This window comes from Filicampus tigris, chromosome 10 (assembly GCF_054856515.1).
Source record: "Filicampus tigris isolate MCC_2025a chromosome 10, RoL_Ftig_1.0, whole genome shotgun sequence".
In the NCBI taxonomy this organism is placed as follows: domain Eukaryota; kingdom Metazoa; phylum Chordata; class Actinopteri; order Syngnathiformes; family Syngnathidae; genus Filicampus; species Filicampus tigris.
In genome coordinates this window covers 4,930,487-4,947,529 of record NC_141226.1, presented here as the reverse complement: position 1 = coordinate 4,947,529, position 17,043 = coordinate 4,930,487, and the positions used below count along the sequence as shown (strand labels likewise).

At 40.4% G+C, this 17,043-nt stretch overlaps 1 protein-coding gene and 1 long non-coding RNA gene across 2 annotated transcripts in view; one reads left to right on the top strand and one right to left on the bottom strand.

Moving 5' to 3' along the window:
* The window catches only part of LOC147140435 (uncharacterized), a 31,555-nt gene extending 23,827 nt beyond the window's left edge, over window positions 1-7,728 (bottom strand). The window contains exons 1-2 of the long non-coding RNA XR_015088477.1: window positions 7,367-7,728; window positions 5,921-5,996 (exon numbers count right to left, since the gene is read on the bottom strand). This is a non-coding gene — a long non-coding RNA (uncharacterized LOC147140435). The remainder of the gene's footprint in view (window positions 1-5,920; window positions 5,997-7,366) is intronic.
* Window positions 3,065-16,835, top strand: LOC147140434 (myosin-7). Its single transcript, XM_086043876.1, has 37 exons — window positions 3,065-3,265; window positions 3,816-3,959; window positions 4,074-4,230; window positions 4,318-4,345; window positions 4,624-4,729; window positions 4,792-4,884; window positions 4,978-5,041; window positions 5,142-5,240; window positions 5,333-5,436; window positions 5,670-5,808; window positions 5,901-6,019; window positions 6,239-6,388; window positions 6,499-6,669; window positions 6,757-7,069; window positions 7,157-7,224; window positions 7,325-7,530; window positions 7,640-7,763; window positions 8,124-8,260; window positions 8,374-8,629; window positions 8,729-8,971; window positions 9,068-9,244; window positions 9,325-9,470; window positions 9,568-9,658; window positions 9,733-10,122; window positions 10,213-10,339; window positions 10,422-10,540; window positions 10,639-10,835; window positions 11,055-11,238; window positions 11,725-11,890; window positions 11,995-12,119; window positions 12,203-12,511; window positions 12,588-12,791; window positions 12,894-13,190; window positions 13,897-14,001; window positions 14,220-14,315; window positions 15,675-15,809; window positions 16,721-16,835. Exons 1-37 carry the CDS (start codon window positions 3,065-3,067, stop codon window positions 16,739-16,741), a joined length of 5,811 nt encoding a protein of 1,936 aa, XP_085900002.1. The 3' UTR covers window positions 16,742-16,835.
* Window positions 16,836-17,043: the final 208 nt, after the last annotated feature.

Sequence of the window (17,043 nt, the reverse complement as noted above, 5' to 3'; positions counted from 1 at the left end):
TTCCCCCTCTTTCTTCTTGAGAGACGGCAGTCATGTCTAAGTCATTAAAATTTCTACTGGAGCCTGCAAAATAATTTGATGGAGGAGGCAGGAGAGGGAAGCCCCAGACACTCTTGGTGCGAAATTCTGGGAGCCCTCAGTCTTCTCTTCTTACAAAACATGTCCTTGATTCCCAGATGAGAAAATCAGGTGTCTTAAGAGCTAATGAAAGGAAATTCACACGTCTGCGTAAAGAGGTGAATAATATGCGTTAAGGTTTAACAGCATTAACTTTTGCGACATCTGAGCCTTGGCCAAAGGGAAGAACACCAAAGACTGACCACAGAAGAACCAGTAGACACTTGAACCACTGTATATCAGGATATAATAGCAATGATACTGTCATATGGTATTTGATGGCATTGTGGCAAAGTATGATTATGATTATGCCCTTATTCCCGTAAAAAAGAAAATCTTGTATGCATTTATTTTCTTGCCTTAATAGTGTAAAAAAACAACAACAACAAAATTCTCATAATAATACACATTTTCAGCTGTAACTCGGCACCTTCCGTACAAAACCACAAGTGTTGAACTGTGAAAAGTCAACCAATAACAAAACATTTTAGAGGGAAGCCACCAAAACCGAAGATACAATAAAGAGTATGGAGGAAATATAAAGTATTAGAAACATGAATTCTGATAAGTAAGCATTGTGCAGCTGATCTGTATTGAATATCTGTCGTACACGCCTGTATTGGTGTGAGCTGCACCTATTTAGCATTGCCCTGTTTGTAAGGGGACCATGTAAATGTGTCATGGCATGAACAAGGCTGTGTATGTCTACTTTAATGAGAAGAAGTTTGACCTATGATCAGACATATCTTCACTTGGTCTTTAGCAGCTGCAAAGAATTTCTCGCTTCCATTTGGCAACCTGACGCCGGCTGTCAGTAAGAGGGCCGCTCGCTTATTCGAATGGAAATAATCTTAGCACTTGTCAGCAGTTGTTGACCTTCATTATATCTCTTAACCTCTAAAGGGACTATGATCACTGGTGCTTAGGACTGTCTGTCCAATTCCTGTGATAGTAGGATGCAGGCAAGTTTAAAAATGGCTCGACAAATTGTAAGTAAGTTTTTGTTAGCGTTTTTTTTTCCCCCTACAAAGTCAAAAGACCATTCAAACGGAATTTTGAAATGATAAAAAAAACGCTATCCTCATTCGAATTGAATATAGAATTTAGAGTCTGACATAGCACATATACTACAACAGTGTAGTGGCCTATCTTTGTTGCTAGATGACATACTATGCCTTAACTTAACTTCTTTCACTTTGAGTGTATGTTTAGACAGAAACGACATCCATCCATGCATTTATTTTCCTATAACAATTTCACTGTTCCTGGTCACAGGGGGGGTGTCCCCTATCCCAGCTGACTTTAGGCAAAAAGCAGACTACACCCTGGACTGGTCGCTAGTCAATCACAGCGCACATACAGAGACAGACTTTTAGTTTAAAACTCTCAGACCAATTGTCAAATGTTTGCATTTTTAGGTTTCAAAATGCTGCTATTTGTAATGTTGAAATGTTGTGTATTCGGCCCCTAAACACAGTCAAGTACATCAAGTGAAAATGAACCATGCATCTGGTCCTCAAGGTTTGAGGAGATAAAAAAGCAAATAAAGACCAAAGAAATGGTTCAAGGAGAGCCCGCTGAAGCTCTCTAGTTTCGCCTCCTGCTCAAGAGGGTGGCATTTAAACTGAAGCACAAAAATGTGAAGAGGAATGGCGTATACCTGTCACTCTCAGTGTATTTATGTGAAACAGGCAGCGTGTGTGGCCAACATGTGCTGCTGTTGATCCTTGATGCAGGCAAAGCCTCTGTGGCTGTTCTCCTCAATCAGTGCAAGGTTTTTAGAAGGCATTTCACACAGTTATCTTTGTCCTCAAAGACACAATGCCACATCAACAGGGCTGTTAGGGACCCGCTTTTTAATGGTCGATGGCTCCCCTATTGTGACCTTGGCATTACATTGGAGTCTGCCATACTGGCACAGCCCACTGTTATTTGTCATCATTGCGGCCTTTCTGTGAATCTCAGGCATGTCTCCTGCTGAAGATTTTTGTCTGTGCTCCCTCACACTCGTCGCCTGGATAATCTCACAAACCAACGTTCTTTATTTAGACCTCCCCACTTACCATCTCATGCTGCTTATATTGCAGCAGTGGCCCTCCTATGATAACTCACCACAATGTTAGACACCACTTAAGCCCCCTGGGTAACTGAGACCCCTTCATAGCATAACAGTTTTTGCAAATCTACCTAGTAGTTACTTTACGTGGCTTACGTTGTTGCTCAAAGGATACACATATAATAATACATTCGGTTACACATATACATGTAGTCCACTTCTCCCAAATGAGAAGTAACAACCCAATCTAAAAGACACATTCATAATAAGTCTTGAGGATGCTTGTCTTCTACCCAGCATCCATTGTTCCCCAGCAGCAGTTGCATGTTGGGATGATGACAAAAGAATTCCTCCCTGTGTCTATTTACGTATCGAGTCGTGTTTCCCTGGCTGCTTAAGGATACCTATGATTAATCACCCCACTGCAATGAGCTCCTAATATGGCCTCGTCAGGAGACCCCATCACTGATAAGACTCTGACCCGCTGATTTCTATACTGTATTGCTCTCTGTCATTCAGTAACCCCTCCTTCACTTACCCTCAAACTGACCAACCCCACCCAGACACAATAGCATTCTTGGGCCTAACAAGAATCCTCCATATATGGCGGAGGGGCTTCCTTTATAAAGGGAACTGATTGTGAAAGCCACAATAGGTCACCATTCTATCACAAGGTAAGGGATGTGGACATCAGCTTCACTATTGGGCTGTCGTCATGTTCACTGTAAGTCACTTTCATTGTTATATTTCTCCCCCCAGGGCCGTAACACCTCAGTCTTTTCTGTAGGGATTTAGAAGGTAAGACTGAATCTTAATCCAATATTTTTAAAACCACATGCTGAATGCTGAACTGTATATTTTGCGTTCTTTGTGTGCTAAGCAATCTTAAAAATGGGCGACGCCGCCATGAAAGAGTTTGGGGCAGCGGCCCCCTACCTGAGGAAATCAGACAGGGAGCGTCTGGAGGCTCAGACTCGTCAATTTGATATGAAGAAAGAATGCTTTGTTCCTGACACTGATGAGGAGTTTGTGAAGGCTTCCATCACCAGCCGTGAGGGGGACAAAGTCACTGCTCAAACTGCAAAGGGGAAGGTCAGTGATCTGGCAGGACGCTTCCTAACCACAAACTGTCAGAAGTGTAGAAAGCAACCTATTTACCAGAAACTAAACAAGACGAGAATGCAGAACGTTGTCCAATTCTATACTACACATGCATAATATTTGCTATACAGTATATATTTGTGTGTGAATATGTATATTATGCAGTATAAGTGTACTGTACAGATTTTCAACAACTACAATACCACTAATGTGCCACTAATGCTTACTGGTTCTACTTCAACATAGTCTCCACTTTAAATAAAAAAAATCTTCAAAATTCATGAAAATGTAGTCTAATAATTGCTTCCACACAAGGAGTGACTTACCCTATTGATGTTGATGTGTATGACTTCTACGCACAATGAAAAAACAAACAAACAAGGAAAACAGGCTAACAACATTAAGTTGCAAACCAACCAATGTGAGCAAGTTGCTGCTACCATACGAGCCAGAAGTACCTGTACAGTGATAGCCATCGTACGCTGTTGTTGATTATGGTATTCCAAATTTACTAAAACCATTGTATTTTCTTTATGTTCAGACTGTGACTGTGAAGGATTGTGACGTGCACCCTCAGAACCCGCCAAAGTTTGATAAAATTGAAGACATGGCCATGTTCACCTTCCTCCACGAGCCCGCTGTGCTGTTTAACCTCAAAGAGCGTTATGCAGCATGGATGATCTATGTGAGTTCGGATCTTTTAAAACGATGTCAATGATGTCGACTTACAATTATAGGAAGTAGAGTTCAATTGCCAATGATACCAGAGCATCTCCTTGCTTTTTTCTGTCTTTGCCAGACCTACTCCGGGCTGTTCTGTGTCACTGTCAATCCCTACAAGTGGCTGCCAGTGTACAACCAAGAGGTGGTTGTTGCCTACAGAGGAAAGAAGAGGAGTGAAGCTCCTCCTCACATCTTCTCCATCTCTGACAACGCCTACCAGTACATGCTAACAGGTAATTATAGCTCACATTAAAATGACGGCTACGATGTATGGAGGTTGTGCATACATTTCTTAAGTCCCTCTTGTATTTCCTTTCCAGATAGAGAAAATCAGTCAATTCTCATCACGTGAGTTGAATTTTAGTCCTTTTTGTTTTTGTAATGTTTATAATTACCAGAATGATGCCTAAATTTAACCTATGATTGTGCATGTTCATCCCATCATTACCAATGTTATGGTTTAGTCAGTTGGAAGACATGATTAAAGACAACATTTTTGATTAAATGTCAGTGTCATTACACATTTATCTACCTATATTTACCACAGTACTGTAGTCGATCTATGAACAATTTAACTGCTTTTTCAGTGTCTGACTATATCCAAGCAAATCAATTTATTTCCACAGTGGAGAATCTGGTGCTGGGAAAACTGTCAACACCAAGAGAGTCATCCAGTATTTTGCCAGCATTGCAGCTGGCAGTGGGAAGAAAGAAACAGGCGCTGAGAAAAAGGTGCCGATCCTGATTTTGCGTAATTTAAAATCGACATTTTTTGCTAAAATTGCTGTTTTCAGGGTACCTTGGAAGATCAAATCATCCAGGCTAACCCAGCTTTAGAGGCCTTTGGAAATGCCAAGACCATCAGAAATGACAATTCTTCCAGATTTGTAAGTTTCACTTATACAAAAAGTATTTTTTTGAAAAAGTATTTACAATCTCTGTATTGTATTTTGACATTTTTAATTATATTTTTTAACCAGGGCAAATTCATCCGAATTCACTTTGCTGCCAGTGGAAAGCTTGCATCAGCTGATATTGAGACATGTTGGTCACATTTCATACATGTACTTGATTACGGCAAAAGCCGGGCATTTATATTTGCTATATTTATTTAACCACCATTCTTTTCAATATATGTCTCTAGATCTGTTGGAGAAGTCCCGTGTCACCTTTCAGCTTAAGGCTGAAAGAGACTACCACATCTTCTATCAGATTCTCTCGCAGAAAAAACCTGAACTTTTGGGTAAATAAAAACAGCAGACATTCAGATCACTGACGAAGGCTTATTTTGTTGTGTATGGTACAACAAGTAACATTTTTGTTCTACTCTTTTAGAGATGCTCCTCATCACCAACAACCCTTATGATTATGCGTTCATCTCCCAAGGAGAAACAACTGTCGCCTCCATCAATGATGCTGAGGAGCTTATGGCCACTGATGTGAGGAAATCAAATATCTTGCTTGTTTGATATGAGATGTGCTGCAAAATGTATGGTTGGCAGGTTCATAGTAAAGTCATTTTGAAATATTTTCATTTTATGCTACTGCAACTTTGTGCTATTACTGCAGTTGGAACAGGTGCTCTTTTCTGGTGTAGTGTACAAAAAAATTACTTCTATCATGATGCATAATGTTTCCTGGTTAAACAATATCGTCTGTAAACTGAACTCAGGATGCCTTTGATGTGCTGGGCTTCACCCAAGAGGAGAAGAATGGCATTTACAAACTGATAGGTGCCATCATGCACTATGGTAACATGAAGTTCAAGAACAAGCAGCGTGAGGAGCAAGCAGAGGCTGATGGCACTGAAGGTAAAATGGACTTGCTGGATTACCAAATCACGTCCATTAAGATGAAAAAAAAAATGGTATTGATTTTTTTTCCCACACTCATAATTTCTCAGATGCGGACAAAGTTGCTTACCTGATGGGCATGAACTCAGCTGACCTCATCAAAGGTCTCTGTCATCCAAGAGTTAAAGTTGGAAATGAGTGGGTCACTAAGGGACAAAATGTTCAACAGGTAAATGTTACAAAATGGTATGATTGTTATTAATTTTGCAACACATGATAATCCTTGTTGCACACATATCACATAGTAGTGTGTCTGTTTTATGGCCTATTGAAATAAAATCAAGATGTAGGTATCATTAGGACAGCACACAATAGTTTATCCATTGCATGAGTTGCTGCAAAGCGAGACTACTACTATAAGTGGATTCCTTTTTTGTTTCTGTTCTAGGTCTACTATGCGGTCGGTGCACTGTCTAAGTCAGTGTATGAGAAGATGTTTCTGTGGATGGTGGTCCGTATTAACCAATCTCTGGACACCAAGCAACCTCGCCAGTACTTCATTGGAGTTCTGGATATTGCTGGATTTGAGATCTTTGATGTGAGATTTGTCTAGTATTGCTTTATACAAAGATCACAGTTGATTTGTGTTTTATGCACACAATGAAGACATGGGTGAGGAAATAGATGTTTTTCCACTTTGCGTTTCAGTTCAACACCTTTGAACAGTTGTGTATCAACTTCACCAATGAAAAACTGCAACAGTTTTTCAACCATCACATGTTTGTGCTGGAGCAGGAAGAGTACAAAAAGGAGGGCATTGAATGGACATTCATAGATTTTGGTATGGACTTGCAAGCCTGTATCGACTTGATTGAAAAGGTGAGACTAGTTGTAAGTCGTTGATCAGATTTTCCAAAATGCTTGAGCAACGTAGATTCTACTCCACATATCTTTTGTTCTCCTCAGCCCATGGGAATCATGTCCATCCTTGAAGAGGAGTGCATGTTCCCTAAAGCCAGTGATGCCACTTTTAAAGCTAAACTGTACGACAACCACTTAGGAAAATCGAGCAACTTCCAGAAGCCAAGAATAGTCAAAGGAAAACCAGAAGCCCATTTTGCTCTGATGCACTACGCCGGAACTGTTGATTATAATATCAACAACTGGCTGGTGAAGAACAAGGACCCTCTAAATGAGACTGTTGTTGGACTTTACCAGAAGTCGAATCTCAAATTATTGTCGTTACTTTTTGCAAATTATGCTGGAGCAGATTCAACAGGTACGAATGAACTAAATACATGCAGTGCATTTCCCCCCCTGCTTGTGTCACTATATATGATTTGTACTGAAACTTGTTAACGCACAGATGGTGGAAAGGCCAAAGGAGGCAAGAAGAAGGGTTCATCCTTCCAGACTGTGTCAGCGTTGCATAGGGTCAGTACAGTATAGGCAGAAGAAACTTGATTTTCACTGAAGAAAATTATCACAGTTATCACACAGGTTTATTGTAAACATCGTATCACTACCTCCACAGGAGAATCTGAACAAGCTGATGACCAACTTGAGGTCTACTCACCCCCACTTTGTACGCTGCATCATCCCCAATGAGACTAAGACTCCTGGAGCCATGGAGAACCCTCTGGTGATGCACCAGCTGCGCTGTAACGGTGTGCTGGAAGGCATCAGAATCTGCAGAAAGGGCTTCCCCAATAGGATCCTCTATGGAGATTTCAAACAGAGGTAGCACATCTAAATAATTATTTTCCCACAACAACCCCTGCCCCCAAAAAATGTAATACTCAATTCATTTAGATTTTTATTTTTAAATGTTGGATCCATCCATTTTCAGATATCGTATCCTGAATCCTGCTGCTATCCCTGAGGGTCAGTTTATCGACAGTAAAAAGGGTGCAGAAAAACTCCTTGGGTCTTTGGATATCGACCACAATCAATACAAGTTTGGACACACAAAGGTAAATTACAAAGGGACTCATCTAAACTAAAAGTACTACAGTGTATACTTTTTGATTTCTCAATTTATGCACGTAATACAAATGGGTCAAAGGAACATAACTCCTTGGCCTAATATTGATCTAATGCTTGAGTTAATGCAGTAATAACACAATATTGTTGTAAAATAATTATTTGATGAGCACTTTCTAAAAATGAACAGCATTCTGATTATACTTAACTTTAGTAATATTAAGGGTGAGTTATTACAGCACCATTACACCAAGCAATTTTTGAGAAAGAATTCCTTGAGAAGCATAATTTAATTTCCAAGCGGATCCAAAAAGATAGAAGATAATAACATGTATGTACAATTTTCAAAGGTGTTCTTCAAGGCTGGTCTCCTTGGGCAACTCGAGGAGATGAGGGATGACCGCTTGTCCCTCATCATTACCGGAATCCAGTCAAGATCAAGAGGTCTCCTGGCAAGAATTGAATTCCAGAAGATTGTTGAGAGGAGGTTAGAGGAATTAGGCCTACAGAATGGCTTTTTTTTGACAAACGACTGTAATTGTTTTAATATTTCTGCATATTTTTGAACATGCCATTAAAACAATGGATGATATTTGACAGGGATGCATTATTGGTAATCCAGTGGAACATTCGTGCCTTCATGGGGGTTAAGAATTGGCCTTGGATGAAACTATTCTTCAAGATCAAACCTCTTTTGAGATCTGCTGAGGCAGAAAAAGAAATGGCCAACATGAAGGAAGAATTCCTGAAGTTGAAAGAAGCTTATGCAAAGTCAGAATCTCGCAGGAAGGAACTGGAGGAAAAAATGGTCTCTCTTCTCCAAGAAAAAAATGACCTGCAGCTCCAAGTTCAGGCAGTAAGTTTAACGATAACATTATTCACTTTCAAGCACTTTTTTAATATCAGTTATATCATTACATAAATAAAACTGTATAACGTTGTGTTTTCGAATTAGGAGCAAGATAATCTTGCTGATGCTGAAGAAAGATGTGAGGGGTTGATCAAACATAAAATCCAGATGGAAGCAAAAGCCAAAGAGTTATCTGAAAGATTGGAGGATGAGGAGGAGATGAATGCTGAGTTAACAGCGAAGAAGAGGAAGTTAGAGGATGAGTGTTCTGAGCTGAAGAAGGACATTGATGACCTGGAGTTAACTCTGGCTAAAGTGGAGAAGGAGAAGCATGCCACTGAGAACAAGGTATGACAACTGTTTGATTATTGTTGTGTCCTACAAGAAAGTTCATCAATAGGAATTGTACTATGCTTAATTATGAATTGTCCCGATGATTTCCAGGTAAAGAACCTGGTCGAAGAAATGGCAGCTTTAGATGAAGTCATTGCCAAACTGACCAAGGAGAAGAAAGCCTTACAAGAAGCTCATCAGCAAACGCTGGATGACCTTCAGAGTGAAGAAGACAAAGTCAACACTCTGACCAAGGCCAAGTCAAAACTAGAGCAGCAAGTGGATGATGTATGTATTTCAGTACTAAAAGTATTTTACTGCTGTAGGCACCTCGGAGCTAAACGTTTTGAATGTATATTTTTTAATAGCTTGAAGGGTCCCTTGAACAAGAGAAGAAGATTCGAATGGATCTTGAGAGAGCAAAGAGGAAGCTGGAGGGAGACTTAAAGTTGACCCAGGAGAGCCTAATGGATCTGGAGAATGACAAGCAACAACTGGAAGAGCAGCTAAAAAAGTAAATACCATAATAATTATTCTTGTAAGGAATATTTAGACAAGGCAAAAACAAGCAATGGCAAAGAAAACATTATTTCCGATACTGTTCATTCCAGGAAGGACTTTGAAGTCAACCAGCTCACTAATAGAATCGAGGATGAGCAGGCAATTGCCATTCAGCTTCAAAAGAAATTGAAAGAGCTTCAGGTAACAAATGGTTCATGTAATGGTTTGAAATTTGCACTTTTCTGAACAGCAACTAACCAGTAGTTTCTGATCAGGCCCGCATCGAGGAGCTGGAGGAAGAGCTAGAGGCAGAGCGAGCTGCCCGAGCCAAGGTGGAAAAGCAGAGAGCAGACTTGGCCAGGGAGCTCGAAGAGATCAGTGAGAGGCTAGAAGAGGCTGGTGGAGCAACATCTGCCCAGATTGAGATGAACAAGAAGAGGGAGGCTGAGTTCCAGAAACTCCGCAGAGACCTGGAAGAGGCCACTTTGCAGCATGAAGCCACTGCAGCCACGCTGAGAAAGAAACAAGCTGACAGTGTTGCTGACCTGGGCGAGCAGATTGACAACCTGCAAAGAGTCAAGCAGAAACTGGAGAAGGAGAAGAGCGAACTCAGACTGGAACTGGATGATGTCCTTTCCAACATGGAACATATTGTCAAAACAAAAGTTAGCTGAACATTTGTCTTTCCTTTGAAATTGATTCACGTATTATCTTATTGTGGTATTTTAGTACTAACATCAATATTCCAATTTCAGACAACTCTTGAGAAGACGTGCAGAACCGTCGAAGATCAAATGAATGAATACAAGACCAAGTTTGAAGAAGCCCAACGTTGCATCAATGATTTCAACATGCAGAAAGCAAAGCTTCAAACTGAAAATGGTATGTAATGTATTGATTGAATCGAAAATCATTCATCACCACTATGTTCAGACATTAATAAAATACGTGGCCAAAATGTTAGGGGAGCTATCAAGACAAGTTGAGGAGAAGGAGTCTCTGGTGTCGCAACTCACCAGAGGAAAAATGTCCTACACTCAACAAATTGAAGACCTCAAACGACAACTGGAGGAGGAGACCAAAGTAAGGGCTCTGCTCTGAGGGAGGTGCCTCAATATTTGCAATTCAGTAGATAAATACTGTTCTTCATATAAAGTACATATATGATATTTTCCTGACAGGCCAAGAACGCATTGGCCCATGCTGTGCAGTCCTCTCGCCATGACTGTGACCTGCTCAGAGAGCAGTATGAGGAGGAGCAGGAAGCCAAGGCTGAACTGCAGCGCGGCATGTCCAAGGCCAACTCTGAAGTGGCTCAGTGGAGGACCAAGTATGAAACGGATGCCATCCAGAGGACTGAAGAACTGGAAGAGGCTAAGTAAGAGTTTGGTTACCTTGGTTAAAATGTGACTTTAATTATTTCGCTTTCACTTTACTGTGTCTGGCATTTCAGCTTTTTGTTGTGTTATGTTCCAGCTAAAATGGAAGCCAAACAAAAAAAATGTCGGAAAAATGAGCAGCCATTCATTAAATGGTTTTAAGTGAAAAAAACAACAGCTATGGAACCATTAAAATGTTTAAATGATGGTTTTTAAAGGAAGAAGCTGGCTCAGCGTCTCCAGGATGCTGAGGAGGCTGTGGAAGCAGTGAATGCTAAATGTTCCTCTCTAGAGAAGACTAAACACAGACTGCAGAATGAGATCGAAGACCTCATGGTGGATGTGGAGAGATCAAATGCTGCTGCTGCGGCTCTGGACAAGAAACAAAGAAACTTTGATAAGGTGACGTGTTCATATGCATGTGACATTTGTACTTCTAGACCACAAAATCTAATCAATCATTGTCTACATGGCAGTTCGATGGATTAAGATAGAGTTAACTAACTCAGAGGCCCATTAGTGTGATTGCAATATTTAGAGATTCAATGCCGATTCATATGACTTGATGAGGGGGAAAGGGAGTTAATTAACAGTTAAGTTCTTAGACAATCCATCAAAACATTAAAATGTAGTTGAGGTCAATATAGTATTTACATGGGGAAAAAGGACCTCGGATAAAACATTTAGAAAATTATGAACACCACAAATAAAGTCATTTAAACTACTACAATGGCTGTAAAACCAGAAACCAGAGAATTCAATGGCCAGGCAATAGATGCCAAGCATCGGTACATCAGAAGGAGCTCACTATACAAGATCATATTGCTAAGTATGTAGCTGTATGTTCATTAACATGTCTACTCATTGTGCCTTTTTCTTTCCTGGTAGGTCTTGTCTGAGTGGAAACAGAAGTATGAGGAGTCCCAGTGTGAGCTGGAGGGCTCCCAGAAAGAAGCTAGAGCTCTGAGCACAGAGCTATTCAAGTTGAAGAATGCCTATGAAGAGTCTCTGGATCAACTGGAGACCATGAAAAGAGAAAACAAGAACTTACAAGGTATGCTCTGATGCTGTTGTATACATAATCCATTTTATTAAAACACTTAAACTGATAGTGTACACAGTACATCTTTATCCCTTATGGTGATTGATGTTCTACAGAGGAGATTTCTGATCTCACTGAGCAACTCGGGGAGAGTGGAAAGAGTATTCATGAGCTGGAGAAATTAAGAAAGCAATTGGAACAGGAGAAGAGTGAGATCCAGTCTGCTCTAGAGGAAGCAGAGGTTAGGAAATTTTACCCGTGACAAACACATTACCGGCTGAAAGTGAATTGTTAATGATTTTAGTGGATCCTTGTGTCTGCCAGGCTTCCTTGGAGCATGAGGAGGGCAAGATCCTAAGAGCCCAGCTTGAGTTCAGCCAGATCAAAGCTGACATTGAACGGAAACTAGCTGAGAAAGATGAGGAGATGGAGCAGTGCAAGAGGAACATGCAGAGGACTATCGAAACCCTGCAGAGTTCTCTGGAAGCTGAGTGTCGAAGCAGGAATGAGGCCCTGCGTTTGAAGAAGAAAATGGAAGGAGACCTCAATGAGATGGAGATTCAGCTGAGCCAAGCCAACAGGCAGGCAGCTGAGGCTCAGAAGCAACTCAAATCTGTTCATGCACATCTGAAGGTAATCCGGGAGAAACACATTTTCCAAAACATAGGCTGATTACTAAAGTCATTATGATTGATGTCATCCCATGAAGGATTGCCAAATTCAACTGGATGAGTCTGTCCGAACCAACGATGATCTTAAAGAGAACATTGCCATTGTGGAGAGACGTAACAACCTCATTCAAGCTGAGCTGGAAGAATTGAGGGCTGCTCTCGAACAAACTGAAAGAAGTCGCAAACTTGCTGAGCAAGAGTTGCTGGATGTTAGCGAGAGGGTGCAGCTGCTGCACTCACAGGTGAGAGAATATTTATGTTTCCGTGTAATCACAATGGCTAACAGATGGCTTTCTCAGCACTTGTTAACTTTTTGAAATCTCACATCTGAAAACAATATACAGAACACCGGTCTGATTAATCAGAAGAAGAAACTTGAAGCTGACGCATCCCAGCTTCAGAATGAAGTAGAAGAAGCTGTCCAGGAATGCAGGAACGCTGAAGAGAAGGCCAAGAAGGCCATCACTGATGCCGCCATGATGGCAGAAGAGCTGAAGAAAGAGCAGGACACCAGTGCTCACCTGGAGCGTATGAAGAAGAACATGGAGCAAACCATCAAAGACCTGCAGCACCGTCTGGATGAAGCGGAACAAATTGCAATGAAGGGAGGGAGGAAGCAAGTGCAGAAGCTCGAGGCCAGGGTAAGAGTTAAAACTCTTTCCGAAATTTCTCCCAAAGTCATACATGGAGAATGGTCAGTGGAAAAATAAATCTTAAAATGCAATTTAATCACTCCGAGACTACAATTCAAAGGCTAATCTAACAGTGGCATCCCTGATGATCATCCTGGTTGTGGCCCAGATGGTGCAGGTGCTCATCGCTCAACTTTCATGTTTCAGATTTGATGATGTGATCCCTGCAGCCCTGTAAATTGATCATTTAGCAAGTTGCATTTAGCAAGAACGACTCATGCTGTTTCATCACAGTTTGAGGGAGACATTTATTTATTGGACATAAACAATTGAAATTGTAACTAACAATCCTAGCGCCAAGGGGAACATTGGCCTCTGGTTTCTATTTGACTATTCTAGGCTTTTGGAGGTTGTTGGATTTTTCCAATGGATGAAAGAAGCAACATATTTTACTTTCAACTTGAAAACAGATAATCCGGTTAGTATGCCAATTGTGAGAGGCCTAAACCTACTATAAAATTGATGTTACCTGGAGAGAAATACAGTATGTTTGATACTATCAAAATCAAAAACACACAGAGAATTTTTGTTGGATTTCAGATACTTTGTGGTGCTATTTAAGTCAATCAAATTGCACAAGCACACAAAGAGCTTGTTCATCTTAACTCAACAAGTTACCTGTTGAAGGGCTAAAAAGATTTTTTTTTTGTTTCAGGTGAAGGAGCTAGAAAATGAGGTGGAATCTGAGCAAAAGAAGAGCAGCGAAGCAATAAAAGGAATCCGCAAGTATGAGAGACGCATCAAGGAACTCACCTATCAGGTTGGATTTCTCTTTTTTTTTCAGGTAGCATAAATATAATTACAATTAGCATTGATGCCTCTTTATACATTGTCAACTGTCTTAAATATCAAAATATATTCCATCATTGAGGTATGCCACACACAGCTTTCAATGTTTATCATATGTAGTTCAAATTAAGGAGTTGACAGAATATTTCCACTGAGCTTGTGTGTCTTACCTAGTCCTTATACTTACAGACTGAGGAAGATCGCAAGAATGTTGTGCGTCTCCAGGATCTTGTTGACAAACTGCAACTGAAAGTCAAAGCGTACAAGAGAGCTTCTGAGGAGGCTGTAAGTACTTTTTAAAATGTGGGCCAGTAACCCTCCACTCATTGACCCTTTCCATACTTCTTTACTGAACTCATTTAATATTTAAAGATTGACTTAAACATAGGCAGCACGGTGAGCGCCTGGTTAGCATGTCCGCCTCACAGTTCAGAGGTCGTGGGTTCAATTCTGGCTCCGGCCTACCTGTGCGGAATTTGCATGTTAACCCCGTGTCTGTGGGGGTTTTCTCCAGGTACTCCGGTTTCCTCCCACATTGCAAAAACACGCATGGTAGGTTGATCGAATACTCTAAATTGCCCCTAGGTGTGATTGTGAATGTGTAAGTTGGTTTGTCTCTGTGTGCCCTGCGATTGGCTGGCAACCAATTCAGGGTGTCCCCCGCCCACTGCCCGAAGACAGCTGGGATAGGCTCCAGCACGCCCCGCGACCCTTGTGAGGATAAGCAGTATCGATAATGGATGGATGGATGGATGTTCCCAGCAGGCTGACTGGTTGAAACACAGAATTCTGATTAATATTGTGTTTGTGGAATATGAGTTTAAGCAGCAAAATCCACCCCATTTTAGCCATCTTAGGGGGCGACCATTTTGTCACTGCTGTCGACTGAAAATTACATCACAACTGCTCACGGCTCAGGTAACGACCAATCACGGCTCGGGCCCCAGAAAACAGGTCAGCAGTGATTGGCCGCCCTCAGAGATGGCTAAAAACGGGTGGATTAACTCTTATTCCACATTTGTAATATTTATCAGAATGCCATGTTCAACTAATGTATTTGTATAGAACATATTCTTGAAAAAAATATGTTTCTGACAACCAGTTCAGGGAGTACCCCGCCTACTGCCCAAAGTCAGCTGGGATAGGCACCAGCGCCCCCGCGGTCCTCGTGAGGTTAGAGCGGTATAGATAATGGATGGATGAATGGACTTAAACATACCTGTAGTAAAATAATGTAGCTATAAAGGTGAACTTCATTTGACCTTCTCTAGCAAGGAACCAGATGGTACAATTCACAACAAGTTTTTCATCTATGAAAATTGGGGAAAAGTAGTGTATTTAAATCTTATCAACGTCAGCACTTCTTGAGTTCTATTTCCTGGATCCCATTTTCTTTTTGTTTTTTTCTGCCCTCACCAGTCTCCAATGTGCCTTTGTGTACATATGTGTATGTGCAGGTAGCCGTAACAAGTTAGTTTAACAGGTGTAAACAAATACATCCTTACATTTACCCTAATTTGTCATTTGTTTTGTTGTATTCAACTTCAAAAACACAAGTCAACACCACACTCAAGAAGTCAAAATTCATTTATCATATATTGTATATAATTTTGTGTTATATGGTTGTCTGTATGGATTCTGTAGGAAGAACAGGCCAATACTCATCTGACCAAGTTCCGCAAACTGCAGCACGAGCTAGATGAAGCTGAAGAGAGAGCTGACATTGCTGAATCTCAGGTCAACAAGCTGCGCGCTAAAAGCCGTGATGTTGGCGCAAAGGTAAATGTTGCTTCAAAAGACAAACTTGACAAGTAATGAACATTAGTCTTATATATATATATATATATATATATATATATATATATATATATACATATATATATATATATATATATATATATATATATATATATACATATATATATATATATATATATATATATATATATATATACATATATATATATATATAAGACTAATATATATATATATATATATATATATATATATATATATATTTTTTTTTTTTTTCCCATGACTTCAAATACGAAGTGTAAAGCATCCTTGTTTTGATGACATTTTATCGTGGAAGTCTTACAATGCTCATCCCAAAAGAGAGAGCAAGCAATATTATTCGGAGTGCTATCAAGGATTTGGACCCACCACTTCAATACCGCAAGAAATACTCTTTTCTAGGGTGAGCAGCACGTTGGTTATCATATCTGCCTCACAGTTTTTAGGTTTAGGGTTCTGATCTTGGCTTTGGCATTCCTGTGTGAAGTTTGCATGTTTTTCATTGCTTGTGGGCACTCTGGCTTCCTGGCTATATTCCAAAAACCTGAATGTTCGGTTTAACTGAAGACTCTAAAATTGTCCATAGCTGCGAATGGGAGTGTGAAAGGTTTGTAATACCCTGCGACTGGCTGGCAAGCCAGTCAGATCGGATAGGCTGCAGCCCACATGCGACCCGAATGATGACAACTAGAAAATGGATGGAAGGATTTTCTAGGGCCGCTTCAGTCATGGGCCCCAATACTTTTCTCCTCTCCATGTCACTCCTGTTTACAACAGAACACATTTGACCAAGATTTTTTTTCTTACAGAGCTTTTAAAATATTATTTATGATTGAGTGTTACTAGTTTTGTTATCTGTCACTCAATCATACCAATTTGCTTATTCTTCATTACAGAAAGGACTAGATGAAGAGTGAAACCCACAGACAGCCATGCAAGAACTTTGGGCTCATCTGTAGTTTACTGTCTCCAAAGTATCTGTAGAATAAAGCAAATGTGCAATCAAATGTATGTTCATTGTTTTGTTTTTCTTTCCAAGCAATTGCAATATATATGTACAGTACCTGTGGCATTAAGCATCAGTCAAAAGTTCAAAAAGACCTTTTTCATTCAGTATCGTGACAAAGTATGTTTGAGTGCTAAACAAACATTTGTACAAGAAGGAGAGAATATTTATTGATATTCGGATGGGTGCATAGCAACCTAGAGCTACCGCTGA